This window comes from Pristiophorus japonicus, chromosome 1, assembly GCF_044704955.1.
Source record: "Pristiophorus japonicus isolate sPriJap1 chromosome 1, sPriJap1.hap1, whole genome shotgun sequence".
Lineage (NCBI taxonomy): Eukaryota > Metazoa > Chordata > Chondrichthyes > Pristiophoridae > Pristiophorus > Pristiophorus japonicus.
This window is the reverse complement of record NC_091977.1, coordinates 456,768,986-456,785,895: the sequence shown is the minus strand read 5'-3', so window position 1 is coordinate 456,785,895 and position 16,910 is coordinate 456,768,986. Positions and strand designations below refer to the sequence as shown.

Sequence of the window (16,910 nt, the reverse complement as noted above, 5' to 3'; positions counted from 1 at the left end):
TCTGAAATAAAAACACAAAATGCTGGAAACATTCAGCAGATCAAGGTGAATGATGAAAGGTCATCGACCTGAAACATCAACTCTTTTTCTCTCTCCTCAGATGTTACCTGACCTGTTGACTGCTTCTAGTATTTTATGTTTTTATGTTATAAATGGGGACACGTGATCATATATGAACTTATACCTCAGTCTTTAGTGAAAGACAGTCCGCGATTATAAAGCATTACTTAATGTGCTTACTCAGCAGGGATTCTGAAAAATCATTAAAAACAAGCAAGTTACAAGATTAAGAGCTCTATTGTATACTGCATGTATGCCTGTAAATAATGTGAATATTTATTCACATTTAAATTATTAATCATAATGTTATGGCTAATTTTCTTATCAAAATGTCAGAAAAGTTAATGACGGTTTAGTACTAGAGTAGGTGAAGTCTCATATTATTCCTTTTTGCTTTACTTTATACATTCAACAAATTAAATTCAATGGATGGAAAATGTTTGGTAGCAAACCTGTGATTTCCCAATATGAGCTGGCAGCAGCTGAGGTTCCTCATCACTGCCGCATACTTGGAAAATTTAGGACATATTTTCTATTAAAATCAGTAAACTCCCTGCAAGTTAATTAGGACATTTTGATATCAAGTAATTATTAAACTTTTATGTCAGCCGTTTAAAATTTTTGCACATCCGAAATGTTTGCGTTGAAGTTTTTTCTGTAAAGTGTAAGGCAACCCTTACTCACCAAAATATTCACTAAGACCCAGTGGCCTTGAAATAATCACTGGGCCCAGCTGCCATTTTAATCGAAGGCCTGTGCAGGGAAGTTGTTGAGGCTTCTCCAACAGGCCAACCTGTCAGGAAGAGGATCCAGGGCCAGAAGAAGCCCAAAAAGATGACGAGTGCTGAGGCATCTCCTGCCACAGGCTTCCCTCCTTCCCCTGGCTGCGAGGCTCTCCCGACCCCCTTCCCAATCATTTACATGAGTTCCAGAACTGTGACTTCAGGTCCATGGTGATGGCTTTATCCTGCCCGCCAGCCAACTATTGCTTCCCACCGGATATGGGCTGGAGACTGATGGGGTCTATGCAGACGGGATCGGAGAGTTAAAATCACCCAGGCCTCTTGCTGTGGAGGACTGGATATTTTCCGTCCACTACAGCTCCAACCTGCATGACTCCCGCCAGGAGTGAAATTCGAACCTTAGGTTTCACCTAACTAACAATCTAATAATACTAACAGCAGTAAATATTTGGCAGGTTAAAGAAATTATGTTGTGCCTGTGCAGAGAGTCAGGTAAGTGCACCTGAAATAGGCTAAGTTTGGCTATTCTCTTAAATAAACCGAAGGGGATAAATTCAGGTGATCTGAGTTATCAATAGCTCCACTTTCCTCCCAAAAAATTATATCGACTAGTTATTATTTAAATCCATAGTGTCAACCTGACCTGATCACACTAGTCGTTTCCTGTACCTGTGCGTTATGACAAATACATTGTTTTAGTATCTGTCTCCATTGAGTACTGATGACCTTGCAGATTAATGCCTGCTCATCAATTCACTGGTATTGATTTTTCATGTAGATTGCTTATTTGTCTATACACTAATGTATATTCTGCTGCTGAACGATCTGCTCAAGTCATTGACACAGATGGCTGCTACCCTCTATTACAAAACACTGGCTGTATGTTATTTGGTATTGCTAGATCTCTGACTAGTCCATTCTGCTGCTTCAGCCCATTACATTTGACTTGCTTGATGAAATAAACAACTGTTTTTCCTAATACAAATATGTAAGTGGTAAATGAGGCACAAAGTTGGAACTGACCAGGTTCTCTTATTATTTCAGTCTTCTGGCTCAGGGTGGTGGGAATCGACGCACTGCCAATGTGGTTGCCAGTGGATTCACAAACTTATTTATTTTGAACAAGAAGACTCTGAATGAAATTCTGGTGTATTATCCAGATTCCCAGAAGATCCTTAAAAGGAAGGCCAAGTAAGTAAAAAATACTTAAAATAAAATAGGATCCAATGTTTTTATGCAAAATTCAGCAACAGGAAAAACAAACCATCACTTACACATCTAAATCTAGGGACCACACTGTTCCTATGTTTGGTATGATGTGTTCAGCAGAGGCCCCTTCACAATCATGGGTAACATAGCTCACTTTTCCAATTCCCTCTTTCATTACCAAGTTTAGGCAGAACACTGAATACATATTTATGAGTCAAACATACAAGAAATCATGCATTTCATTTAGTTTACGACCAAGTCACAAGCCATGTTGTAGACCACACAGATACACGAGCTGCACGTAGCCTAGATTTTTGAATTCTAAGGGAATCATAGAATATGGGAATCGGACGAGAAACTGGAGTTGTGGTTGAAGATCGACCATGATCTCATTGAATGGCGGAGCGGGCTCGAGGGGTGGTACGGCCTATTATTGCTCCTATTTCTTTTGTTCTTAGTCCCACATACACTTTTACTTGTCTCATATGAGAACACTGCCATCCTTACTATTCTAATTTGCTTAATGTCAATTAAATTGTTATACATAAGGGTTAACTTCGTATTTATTCAGATGGTAAAACAAGGCTCATGGTGGAGAAAATAGACTCTTGCTTCATGACATATTTTGTAAGATATCCATCTTTGAGACCATTACTTCCTGTCCCAGCAATCATGGCACCTCCTCAAAGGTTTATCTTCCCATATTTCTTATATAACTTTCTATTTAGCATTTACATGACATATCTCCACATCATCTGCATCTGGTTCCATATGATGTATGTCTTATCTCTGCCATCACAATTGACCCCAAGATTGTTGCAGTATTATCCAATTGGCAGATTGCAGAAGAGTTAAAATTCCCTCTGTTCAATGCCAGCACATGTGTGTCCAACACATCAACCTCCTAGTTACCTAGGGCTATACTTTCCATTATTTTTGCATGCATAACGCCCACTTAACATCCATTTTACCGCTGAAATGAGATATAACGCCCAGATATCGCCCAGTTAGCCACAAAATGGAAATTGATGCCCATATTTCAGACACTTATCGCCGAGCATTACTTTCTCCATGTACGTAACGCTGGGAAAAAATAATACCACCCGCCAACTTTTTTTGGCTGGAATCATCAGAATGGGCGAAACCAACGCCCATAATATCACCCAGCATTACTTTCTGCAGGTACTTAACGCCAAGATTCAATAATACCGACCGCCCACTTTATTTTGTCGTAAAGATCAAATTTGCCGAAACTAACGCCCAAGAGATCGCCCAGCGTCACTTTCACCACCTTGCACACAATATCGCTTGCCCAAAACACCACTCAGAAAAAGTGGAACTGTTCTGAATCAATCACAGCAGTGTGGGTGCCATTTTTCAAATCGCAGGTCGCTTCAACTTCGGGGGAGTTTGGATTGACTCTGGAGTTCTTCTCAGGTGAAGTGACCATCTCAACAGACAACTTTTCAGACTCTGGACTATTGGGGTTTACTGTAGGTGTATTTTAGTGTGGAAATTATTGCTTCTGATCAATCGCTATTATGCTTTCATTGGAATGGGATCGGCCATTTCTTAGCCTGCATCGATTAATACGCAGATGCTGCAGAGTGCAAATGGCACAATGTTGTTATGCCCAATCTAAGACGTGCCAGAATGAGGAGGTCCAGACCATACACACCCCGCACTTACAGGGAGAAGAGGTCTTGCCTCGACGTGTCCGAGCACACCTGCCTTCGGAGACTGCACTTCCACAAGGTGGTGATCACTAAAATATGAGAGGTCATCAGGCCAGATATGCAGCCTGCCATCAGGACATCACTGTCCGTCGAGGTCAAGGTCACTGCGGCACTGTCTTTCTACGCATCCGGTTCCTTTCAGGACTCCGTGGTCGAGATTTCCCCTCTGTCTCACGATACCACACATTGCTGCATTAGACAGGTCACAGAGGCCCTGTACGCGCATAGGATGGACTTTATCAGCTTCCCCATGACCACGGAGGCTCAGACTGACAGAGCTGGAGCATTCTACCGCATTGCTAAGTTCCCCAGGGTGCAGGGAGCAATGCAGTGCACTCACATCGCCATGCTTTGTGAGGACCCAAAGCTTTTTCGTAACAGAAAAGGATTTCACTCCCTGAAGGTCCAACTAATTGTCGACCACAACCAGATCATAATGGCAGTGAATGCCAAATGTCCAGGCAGCTTCGATGAGGCTCACATCCTTCGTTAGAGCGCTGTCTCTGACATGTTTAAGAGTCAGCCACAAGGACAATATTGGATGCTTGGTGACAACCGATATGGCCTAGCCACCTGGCTGATGACCCTGCTGCATGACACCCACACCGAGAAGTCATACAACCAGAGCCACAGAGACATACGCAATGTGGTCCAGCAAACAATAACTGTGCTTAAGCAACGCTTTAGATGCCTGGAGCACTCAGGAGCGGAGCTACAATACAATGTAAGAAACAGGGTGGATAAAGGCGAACCAGTGGATGTGGTGTATTTGGACCTCCAGAGGGCATTTGACAAGGTGCCACATAAAAGGTTACTGCACAAGATAAAAGTTCACGGGGGTGGGGATAATATATTAGCATGGATAGAGGATTGGCTAACTAACAGAAAACAGAGAGCCCGGATAAATGGTTCACTCTCTGGTTGGCAACCAGTAACTAGTGGGGTGCCGCAGGGATCAGTGCTGGGACCCCAACTATTTACAATCTATATAAACGACTTGGAAGAAGGGACTGAGTGTAACGTAGCCAAGTTTGCTGATGCTACAAAGATGGGAGAAAAAGCAATGTGTGAAGAGGACATAAAAAATCTGCAAAAGGACATAGACAGGCTAAGTGAGTGGGCAAAAATTTGGCAGATGGAGTATAATGTTGGAAAATGTGAGGTCGTGCACTTTGGCAGAAAAACTCAAAGACAAGTTATTATTTAAATGGAGAAAGATTGCAAAGTGCCGCAGTACAGCGGGACCTGGGGGTACTTGTGCATGAAACACAAAAGGATAGTTTTCAGGTACAGCAAGTGATCAGGAAGGCCAATGGTATCTTGGCCTTAATTGCAAAGGGGATGGAGTATAAAAGCAGGGAAGTTTTGCTACAGCTATACAAGGTTTTGGTTTCCATACATATGAAAGGATATACTAGCTTTGGAGGCAGTTCAGAGAAGGCTCACTAGGTTGATTCCAGGGATGAGGGGGTTGACTTATGAGGAAAGGTTATGAGAAGGTTGAACCTCTACTTATTGGAGTTCAGAAGAATGAGAGGTGATCTTATCGAAACGTATTAGATTATGAGGGGGCTTGACAAGGTGGATGCAGAGAGGATGTTTCCACTGATGGAGGAGACTAGAACTAGAGGGCATGATTTTAGAATAAGGGGCCGTCCATTTAAAACAGAGATGAGGAGGAATTTCTTCTCTCGGAGGGTTGTAAATCTGTGGAATTTGCTGCCTCGGAGAGCTGTGAAAGTCGGGACATTGAATAAATTTAAGACAGAAATAGACCGTTTCTTAAACGATAAGGGGATAAGGGGTTATGGGGAGCAGGCGGGGAAGTGGAGCTGAGTCCACGATGAGCTCAGCCATGATCTTATTGAATGGCGGAGCAGGCTCGAGGGGCCGTATGGCCTACTCCTGTTCCTATTCCTTATGATCTTATGTTAACCCTGAGCAAATAGCTAAATTTGTGGCTGTGTGCTCCATGCTGCACAACCTGGCTATCAGGAGTAGAAATCCCAAGAGACTACATAGCTTGGAAGAACAACAACAGGACGAGGAGATGTTAGAGTTACACATCATCAGGAGCACGAGGTTAACGGACAGCGATTCGGAAAGCTTCAAAATCCACATAGATGTTGCGGGATTCAAGATACCAATGGAAATCGACACGGGTGCATCCTTGAGTGTAGTACCGGAGTCACTGTACCGCGACAAATTGCGTGATTTCCAACTGGAGAAATCCAAGATAGAGCTGCGTGGCTACTCAGAAGAGAAAATTCCTGTGGTAGGTTGTATCACTGTACCGGTGAAATATAAAGATCAATTTCAGAACTTGCCTCTAATAGTAGTGAAGGGAGACAAGTCTGCCTTACTAGGAAGAAATTGGTTGAGCTCACTGAAGCTGGATTGGAGTAAGATTTTCTGTGTGGAAGCGAGATTTTCATCAACGGATGAGGTTATCAAGAAGTATCCGAAGATGTTCTGCGAAATGGGAAGTCCGATCCAAGGCTTCAAGGTGAGTGTCAGGGTACAGAAGGATGCTAGATCGGTTTACTACAAGCCACGTTCAGTGCACTCAAGGAGAAAGTTGAGCAAGAACTCAAAAGGCTAGAGACTGAGAACATTATATGTAAGTTAGATCGATGTAATTGGGCTACACCCATTGTTGTTGTACCTAAGTCCGATGGTAAGGTAAGATTGTGTGGTGATTATAAAGTAACCGTAAACCAGGTTTTAGAGGGTAATGTCCCCAATACATTGCCGAATATAGAAGATTTGTTCACAACACTGACAGGTGGTCAGATTTTCTCAAAACTGGATCTTACGAATGCCTACTTACAGCTTGAACTAGATGAGGAGTCCAAGTCATGTTTGACTATAAATACTCATCTAGGCCTATATCAATTTAATAGGCTACCGTTTGGAGTGTCTTCCACCCCTGCCATATTCCAAGGGGTGATGAACCAGATTTTGCAAGGTATTGAAGGGGTAGTATGTTATTTGGATGACAGACTCATTTCAGCACCAAATAGGCAAATTCATAATAATATATTGAATGAAGTCCTCAAACGGCTAGAGAAGCACAGAGTACGAGTGTCTGCTTGTAAGTGTGAGCTATTTAGAAACTCAGTGGAGTACTTAGGGTACAGAGTAGACAAAGATGGTTTACATCCGACCATGGAAAAATTGGATGCAATTAGAAATGCACCCACTCCCAAGAATGTCACTGAACTTCGTTCATTCTTGGGTCTTTTGAACTATTATGGGAAGTTCCTGCCAAATTTGGCTACAGTATTACATCCACTGAATGAACTTTTGAAAAAACAGGTCCATTGGAAGTGGTCAAAAGAATGCGATACAGCATTCAAGGAGTGTAAAAGCAAATTGGTAGAGAGCACCATGTTCGTTCACTATGACATATCTAAGGAGATTAAGCTAGCATGTGATGCCCCTCCGTATGGAGTTGGGGCAGTGACCTCTCATGTATCACGTAGCGGGGAGGAGAGACCAATTGCTTTTGCTTCACGCACTCTCAGTGCCAGTGAGACTAATTATGGGCAAATTGAAAGGGAAGCTTTGGCATTAATTTTTGGGGTCAAGAAGTTTCACAAATACTTGTATGGTCGTAAGTTTACCATAAGCCCCTAACAGCAATCCTCCATCCAAAGTCACCACTTCCAACATTAGCTGCAGCCCGAATGCAGAGGTGGGCTTTGATTTTGTCAGCATATACATATGATATTGAATACAGACGATCAGCTGATCACAGTAATGCTGATGCAATGTCTAAATTGCTTTCCCCATCACAAGTTACACCCAATAGGGAGAAGTGTTTTATTTTTCATACATTGATGAACTGCCAGTCACAGCTGAAGAGATTGATAGAGCAACCAAACGTGACCCAGTGATGTCAAAGTTGTATGAGTATATTGCAAATGGATGGCCAAACCAGGTAACAGACAAAGATACACATCCATTCTTCATTCGTAGGAATGAATTATCAGTCGATAAAGATTGTATCATGTTGGGTGCAAGAGTGGTTATACCAAATAAATTCAGGTCCAAATTATTCGGAGACCTCCATGACCAGCACCTGGGAATGTGCTTGACCAAGAGTTTTGCACACAGTTATTTATGGTGTCCAGGTCATAGAGTACATCGTGAGTCAGTGTACGACATGTCAATCGGTAAGCAAGCAACCACCACCAGTACCATTACAGCCATGGAAATAGCCTCCCAGAGTGATGCAAAGGCTACATATTGATTTTGCTTTGTTAGAAGGACAACAATTGTTCATTGTGATTGATAGCCATTCGAAGTGGGTTAGGTGTTTCCAATGTGGAAAATAACAACAAGTAAAACATTGGACATTTTACAAAAATTATTTTCTGCATTTGGTCTCCCTGAAGAGATTGTTTTAGATAATGGACCACAATTTCTTTCAGAAGAATTTGCACAATTCACGAGCAAAAATGGTGTGAAACATACCAAGGTTCCACCATACCATCCTGCTTCGAATGGTGCAGCAGAGCACACTGTACAAATTATAAAACGTGCCCTGATAAAACAAATGTTAGATCCAAATCCAAGGAAATGACAGTTGTCATTGGATCACAAATTGGCTAATTTTTTGATTACATATCGAAATACTCCTCATACAACTACTGGTAGAACACCAGCAGAGTTGTTTCTCAAACGACAGCCATGAACTAGATTCTCGTTGTTAAAACCAAATTTGTCACAGTCTGTAGAAGAGACACAATTAATTCAGAAAGAGAATCATGATAGAGGTAGAGTAAAAGAGAGAAGTGTGAAATTAAACCAGAAGGTGAGAGTGAAGAACCATCACCATAAATGGGTAAAGTGGTTACTAGGAAGAGTGGTGAAGATATGTGGTCCTCGCGCATATTTGGTAAAGATGTTTGATAATGTACAGGTTAGGTTTGTTCATATTGATCATATTTTACCTACAGACATGGAAGGAGTTGAAGGTGGGAATGATTCAATTATTTCTGACTCATCAGTTAGTTTTGATACACCAGTAGCAAATCCTAAATCCAATGTATTGGAAACAAATCCAGGAGAGAATCAGAATAAAGTCTGAGTCCGAGTCAGGAAAACAAAGAGCCTGAAGTTAGAGTGAGTTCAAATCAAGGAAATTCCGTGGAGGAAAACGTTTCTCAGGATGAGCCTCGAATGAGTGTGAAATCGACACCAGGTTCTGTTCGAGAGTGAAGGTATCCTTTTTGAAACAGAAAACAAGTGGTAAAGTTAAATTTGTAAATATGGAAAAAAAATAAGTTTGTATCCTGTGTTATGTATAAACATGAAAGTTATGTATGATGTTGTTATAATAACTTCTTCCTTTAGGAGGGAGAAGTGTAATGTCTGTAAGCTTGTAATGTTTGTAACTCCACACTGTGGATGTGGATGTATTGTGTACTACAACTGCAGAGTTAATAATAAACAGAACCAGGCAGATTCCGGAGGCTTCCGAGAGAGCTGCCTGCCATGTAGGAAGCTGTGTGTGCTTGTGTTCTGAGAATATATCACAGCTGTACAGTCCAATACGAGAACCACAGTCTCTGTCGCAGGTGGGACAGACAGTGGTTGAAGGAAAGGGTGGGCGGGGAGTCTGGTTTGCCGCACGCTCCTTCCGTTGCCTGCGCTTGATTTCTGCATGCTCTCGGTGACGAAACTAGAGGAGCTAAGCGCCCTCCCGGATACACTTGCTACACTTAGGGGGGTCTTTGGCCAGGGACTCCCAGGTGTCAGTGGGAATGTCGCACTTCATCAGGGAGGCTTTGAGGGTGTCCTTGTAAAGTTTCCGCTGCCCACCTTTGGTTTGTTTGCCGTGGACGAATTTCGAGTAGAGCGCTTGCTTTGGGAGTCTCGTGTCTGGCATGCGAACTATGTGGCCTGCCCAGCGGAGCTGATCAAGTGTGGTCAGTGCTTCAATGCTGGGGATGTTGGCCTGGACAAGGATGCTAATGTTGGTGCGTCTGTCCTCCCAGGGGATTTGTAGGATCTTGCGGAGACATCATTGGTGGTATTTCTCCAGCTACTTGAGGTGTCCACTGTACATGGTCCACGTCTCTGAGCCATACAGGAGGGCAGATATTACTATGGCCCTGTAGACCATGAACTTGAGGGCCTGGTCTTCAAACACTCTTTTCCTCAGGCAGCCGAAGGCTGCACTGGCGCACTGGAGGCGGTGTTGGATCTCGTCATCAATGCCTGCTCTTGTTGATAGGAGGCTCCCAAGATAAGGGAAGTGGTCTACGTTGTCCAGGGCTGCGCCATGGATCTTGATGACTGGGGGGCAGTGCTGTGCGGCGAGGACAGGCTGGGGGAGGACCTTTGTCTTACTGATGCTTAGCGTAAGGCCCATGCTTTCATATGCCTCAGTAAATACGTCGACTATGTCCTGGACTTCAGCCTCTGTGTGTGCACAGACGCAAGCGTCGTCCGCGTACTGTAGCTCGATGACAGAGGTTGGGGTGGTCTTGGACCTGGCCTGGAGATGGCGAAGGTTGAACAGGTTCCCACTCGTTCTGTAGTTTAGTTCCACTCCAGCGGGGAGCTTATCGACTGTGAGGTGGAGCATGGCAGCGAGGAAGATTGAGAAGAGGGTTGGCGCGATAACCAGTGCCTGCAAAGAGACACTCAGTCACTCAACCAGGAAACACCAGGACTGGTTTGATGAGAATGATCAGGAGATTCAAGAGCTAATAGATTGCAAGCGCATGGCATTTCTGAGCCTTAAACAACAACCCAAATCGAGAACAGCAAAGCAGCATTACAGACGGCTCAAGGCTGAGGTCCAACAAAAAACCCGGGACCTAAAGATGGTGATGGATGGAGAAAGCACAGGAGATACAGCAGCTGGCCGACAGCCATGATGTGCGAGGATTCTTCATCGCAGTCAAGGCCACCTATGGTCCAAACACCCAAGGTCCCACCCCCGCTACTGGCTAAGAATGAGGAAACACTCATCAATGACACCGAGGCAGTCAGGGCCCGCTGGAAGGAACACTTCGAAGATCTCCTCAATCGAGACTCTGCTTTTGACTCGAGTGTTCTTGACTCCATTCCGCAGCATGCTTCCTGCCACCACCTCAGTGAGACCCCAACACTGCACGAGGTAGAAAAAGCCATAAGACAGCTAAAAAACAACAAGGCTGCAGGAACGGATGGAATCCCTGCTGAGGCACTGAAGTATGGCGGAGAAGCACTGTTGGCGCGAATACATGACCTCATCTCTCTCATCTGGAGGGAGGAGAGCATGCCAGGAGATCTTAGAGATGCAGTGATCATGACCATCTTTAAAAAAGGGGACAAGTCCGACTGCGGCAACTACTGAGGAATCTCCCTGCTATCAGCCACTGGGAAAGTTGTTGCTAGAGTTCTCCTCAAACTTCTTCTCCCCGTGGCCGAGGAGCTCCTCCCAGAGTCGCAGTGCAGATTTCGTCCCCTCAGGGGCACAACGGACATGATTTTTGCAGTGCGACAGCTGCAGGAAAAATGCAAGGAACAGCGCCAGCCCTTATACATGGCCTTCTTTGACCTTACAAAGGCCTTTGACACTGTCAACCACGAGGGTCCAAGGAGCATCCTTCTCCATTTCGGATGCCTCTAAAAGTACGTCACCATCCTCCGCCTGCTCCACAATGACATGCAGGCCGTGATCCTTACCAACGGATCCATCTCAGGCCCAATCCACGTCCGGACTGGGGTCAAGCAGGGTTGCGTCAATGCCCCAACCCTTTTCACAGGGACCAATACAACACATAACCGACAGATGTAATCATGATTATTATGATAATTATCATTCTTTACCTAAAGACGTGCACCGTGACCGCAGGCTTTGAGTGCAATATTCTCGGTAAAAATAAAAGGCCTCACATCTGATGCTAGTCATTCATGACGTTTACAAATCAAATTATATAAATATACAAGTACATGTAAATAAATGTAATACTTACTCTTGCGGATCCCACAAGGTCGTTCCATCGTTTGCGGCATTGGTTGCCCTCACGCTCCTCGTTGGTCGCTGACGAGACCACCTCTGCTATCTCAGCCCATATCTTCTGGTAGGCCTTTGGGGTGGGCTTCCCATGCCCTCCCTGTGTCAAATCACCCCAGCGTGACTCAACCAAAGGCAGGAGGGAGGCATTTGCCTCATCCAAAAACCTCCTGGCTCTTTTGCGCCCTCCAATGTGCTCCTCTCCCAGCTCACTGCTCTCTCCAGCATCAGTCTCCACAGCGTGCCATGTTGCCTCCTCCTCTCCCTCCATTATAGGCACCAAATTCGGGCAAATATCTGGGTAACAGCTAACTTTTGTTTTCCCAATTTGCTCTAAAGCTCTAAACTCTCCCTCCTTCCTCCCAAAGCAGCCACACCACAGCCACACACGTTTTCAGTCACTCTCAGCTCCCTCTCTCCCTGTCTCCTCTTCTGCGCATGTCATGATGACCCTTGACCTCCTGAATCGCGGGAATCAAGCGTTGCCATGCCATTGCTAAAGACGGCGACACTTTATGGCAGAAGGTCAGAGAGATTTAACGCTACCGTCCATTTCATATCGCTCGCGGTAACGCCCAATTTCAAAAATGGAGACTAGGGGCTTTGAGAATGGGCAACAAGCCGGCGATCTGAAAACCCATTTTTATTGTCCACGTTGGAAACAATGCCCATTTTTGGGCGATCTGCACAAAAGTGTAAAATCTAGCCCATAGTTCGGCTAATTGCAATGGTGCACAACTTCGGCGATCTTTTTGACCCCGAGCTTCACTTTCACAAAGACCAGTAAGTAACATTAAGAGAAATAGTAAAGGATTTTATAAACACGTAAAAAGTAAAAGAATAGTTAAAAAATTGTAGGACTGATTAGAGAATGAAAAGGTGTATTTCTTATGGAGGATTAATAGTAGAGATACTGAGGGATGGATTTTCTTCCACTATGGAGCTATTGGGTGGTATGGTATTGGAAGAGCAGGGAAGATGGGCAGGGAGGCCTACCACCAGATTCTTCTCCCTGAAAGTGATGATAGGAATCTTCCTGTGCCCCCAGCAGCAGAGGCTTTAGCCATCTCTCTCTTGACCATCCTGCCACATTTAATGATGGTGAGGTTAGAGGGCACAACTCATTTAACTGCCTTCTCACTGCAGTAACTCTGACCCCAGTAAGACCTGTAAAGGAATGGGGCTGATGGGGCAGCAGTGGGGAAAGCACTATTGGAGGGCGAGGGCCTGGTATTGGCCACTTTACTTTCTTTTCTATCACCAAAATAAAAGAGCCTTTCTAAAACTTTTTAAAAATTCATTCATGGGATGAGGACAATGCAAGTAAGACCAACATTTATTGCCCATTCCTAATTGCCCTTGAGAAGGTGGTGGTGTGCCACCTCCTTGAACCGCTGCAGGCCATAAGGAGAAGGTACTCCCACAGTGCTGTTACGGAGGGAGTTCAAGGATTTTGGCCCAGCGACGACGAAGGAACAGCAAAATATTTCCAAGTCAGGATGATGTGTGACTTGGAAGGGAACTTAGAGCTGCTGGTGCTGCCCTTGACCTTATAGATGGTGGAGGTCGTGCACTTTATCAGGGAGGCTGTGAAGGTGTCCTTGTAACATTTTCTCTGCCCACCTTTGGCTCGTTTGCCGTGAAGGAGTTCCAAGCAGAGCGCTTGCTTTGGGAGTCTCGTGTCTGGCATGCGAACAATGTGGCCTGCCCAGCGGAGCTGATCAAGTGTCGTCAGTGCTTCAATGCTGGGGACATCCCCACTAACACCTGAGAGTCCCTGGCCAAAGACTGGGAGGAAGTGTATCCAGGAGGGCACTGAGCACCTTGAGTCTCATCGCCGAGAGCATGCAGAAATCAAGCGCAGGCAGCGGAAAGAGCATGCGGCAAACCTGTCCCACCCACCCTTTCCCTCAACGACTATCTGTCCCACCTGTGACAGGGTCTGTGGTTCTTGTATTGGACTGTTCAGTCACCTAAGGACTCCTTTTACGAGTGGAAGCAAGTCTTCCTCGATTCCGAGGGACTGCCTATGATGATGTTAGTGGAGGTTGTGGGTTTGGAAGGTGCTGTTGAAGAAGCCTTGGAGAATTGCTGCACGCCATTTTGTAGATGGTACACACTGCAGCCACGGTGTGCTGATAGTAGAGGGAGTGAATACTTAAGGTGGTAGATGGGGTGCCAAGCAAGTGGGTTGCTTTTTCCTCAATGGTGTCGAGATTCTTCTTAAGTGTTATTATTGGTGCTGCATGATCACTGTCAATGACTGCTTTCATCACTCGGTGATGATTGACCGTAGGTTGACAGGCAGTAATTTGCCTAATTAGATTTATCCTGCTTTCTGTGGACAGGACATGACTGGGCAATTTTCCACTTTGTCAGGTAGATGCCATTATTGTAGCTGTACTGGAATAGCTTGGCTATTGGCACGGCTAGTTCAGGAGCACAAGTCTTCAGCCTGGATATTGGTGGTACCCATAGACTTTGCTGTGTCCAATGTGCTCAGTCATTTCCTGATATCACATGGTGAAATCGAATTGACAGTAGACTGGCTTCTGTAGTGGTGGCGACCTCAGAAGTAGGCCGTGATGGATCATCCAATCGACACTTCTGGCTGAAGATGGTTGCAAACACTTCAACCTTGTATTTTGCATTCACGTGCTAGGCTCCATCAAACTGCATTGTGAGACGTGTCACTTGCTACTGTTAGGTTTCTCAGCACCATCTTAAATATTTTTCCTTTTCTCTTCTACCTCCTTCTCAACAACCACATTGCTCCAAATAAAACCTCTCAGAGGAGGACAATATTTTGGAGGAGACACCATCGCGCGTTCCATCACTCCCAAGCTCCAGCACAGAGATTGGCACCTGGCTGGATTAGAGAGTGAGTTAGAGTGGTCTGCACATGGTCAATACCAAACACTAGGGAGCAGCAACAGGTACTGGTGCCAGGGATAGCCCAGGAGAGGCACATTTCCACTTTGGTCAAATTATGGAGCAAATGGATAGGGGCTTTCAAGATGTCGTTCACATTCTGCAGTCTGCTCTCTCAGATTCAATGGAATTTCTGAGTCCCAGCTCCATGGGAGTTGCAGTGACACAGTAGGAGCGGCACATGTTGCTTTCTCTTAGGATGTCACAGACTCCTCCATCACTATCCCTGGGTACGTCCTGTCCCACCAGCAGGACAGACCCGCCAGAGGTGGCAACACAGTGGTATTCAGTTTAGAGGGAGTGGACCTCAACATTGACTCTGGACCCCATGAAGTCTCATGGCTTCAGGTCAAGCATGGGCAAGGAAACATCCTGCTGATTACCACCTACCGCCCTCCCTCAGCTGGTGAATCAGTACACCTCCATGTTGATTACCACTTGGAAGAAGCACTGAGTGTAGCAAGGGTACAGAATGTACTCTGGGTGGGGGACTTCAATGTCCATTGATGCCCTGTCTGCCCTCTCAAGTGGACGTAAAAGATCTCATGGCACTATTTCGAAGAAGAGCAGGGGAGTTATTCCCAGTGTCCTGGTCAATATTTATCCCTCAATCAACATCACAAAAAAACAGATTACCTGGTCATTATCACATTGCTTTTTGTGGGAGCTTGCTGGTGTGCAAATTGGCTGCCGTGTTTCCTGCATTACAACAGTGACTACACTCCAAAAGTACTTCATTGGCTGTAAAGCGCTTTAAGATGTTCAATGGTCGTGAAAGGCGCTATTTAAATCCAAGTTTTTCTTTCTTTTCCATCATTAAGCGTGGCTCGGTAGCACCACTACTGACCGAGCTGGCCAAGTCCTGAAGGACATAGCTGCCAGATTGGACCTGCAGCAGGTGGTGAGTGAACCAACACATGGGAAAAATCTATTGACCTCGTCCTTACCAATCTACATAACAATATTGGTAGCAGTGACCACCGCACAGTCCTTGTGGAGACGAAGTCCCATCTTCACACTGAGAACACCCTCCATCGTATTGTGTGGCACTACCACCGTGCTAAATGAGATAGATTCATAACAGATCTAGCAGCTCAAAACTAGGCTTCCATAATATGCTGTGGGCCATCAGCAGCAGCAGAATTGTATTCCACCACAATCTGTATCCTCATGGCCCGGCATAACCCTCACTCTACAATTTTCATCAAGCCAGGGGGCCAACCCTGGTTCTATGAAGAGTGCAGAAGAGCATGCCAGGAGCAGCACCAGGTGTACCTAAAAGTGAGGTGCCAACCTGGGGAAGCTGCAACTCAGGACTCATCATTATCATAGGCAGTCCCTTGAATCGAGGATGATTTGCTTCCATGTCAAAAAGTTCACAGGTGTTTCAATGAAGGACCTAAAATTCCAGGTCCCAAACTAAATCTTGAAGGGTGGAAGATGCCTGTGCTTGGATTTTTTTAATGTGTGGTGACCGTTGCACAGCAGCCACCACACGGGCTTGACATAGCTAGGTCTTGGTCCAGTAGCAAGGATTAACCAAGACGACTGGAGACCAGCTCTGCTGCACGGACCTAATGCGCACACAGTGTGGGCTGGCCCGTGCTGCTCCTGGGCCCTCGCCTCTTCTGGGCCCCGATCACGTCCCTCTACAATCTCTCGCCGCTCCTTTGCCCCGACCTCGCCGCTCCTGCTGAACCTGCCCACGTTCCAATCACCGATCTGGATCTTGGTGATGTCCCTCTTCACTGCCGTTGCTCTCCTGCTCCAGCACGTGCTGTTCCAGCTGGAGTGGTATGCCGCCACGCTGCTCCTTCTGCTCCTCGACCGGCTCCAATGATGCTCGCAGGCTGGGGGCTACAGGCATGCTAAACAGAGCTAAGCGATCCCACTAACTCCACAAACATCTCTATTCTCAACAATGGCGGACCCAAGCACACGCGTGCAAAAGACAAGGCTGAAGCATTTGCAACCATCTTCAGCCAGAAGTGCTGAGTGGATGATCAATATCGGCCTCCTCCTGAAGCCCCACCATCACAGAAGCCAGTCTTCAGCCAATTCGATTCAATCCACGTGATATCAAGAAATGTCTGAGCATACTGGATACAGCAAAGGTTCTGGACCCCGACAATATTCCGGTGTCATGCTGAAAACTTCAGAACTAGCCGTGCCTCTAGCAAAGCTGTTCCAGTAAAGCTACAACACTGGCATCTA

The 16,910-nt window shown here is 45.5% G+C and overlaps 1 protein-coding gene across 1 annotated transcript in view; it reads left to right on the top strand.

The window, feature by feature from the left end:
* The window catches only part of cngb3.1 (cyclic nucleotide gated channel subunit beta 3, tandem duplicate 1), a 283,664-nt gene that overhangs the window by 246,073 nt on the left and 20,681 nt on the right, over positions 1–16,910 (top strand). Inside the window, exon 14 of the mRNA XM_070886506.1 lies at positions 1,848–1,994. Coding sequence (XP_070742607.1) covers positions 1,848–1,994 — 147 coding nt within the window. The remainder of the gene's footprint in view (positions 1–1,847; positions 1,995–16,910) is intronic.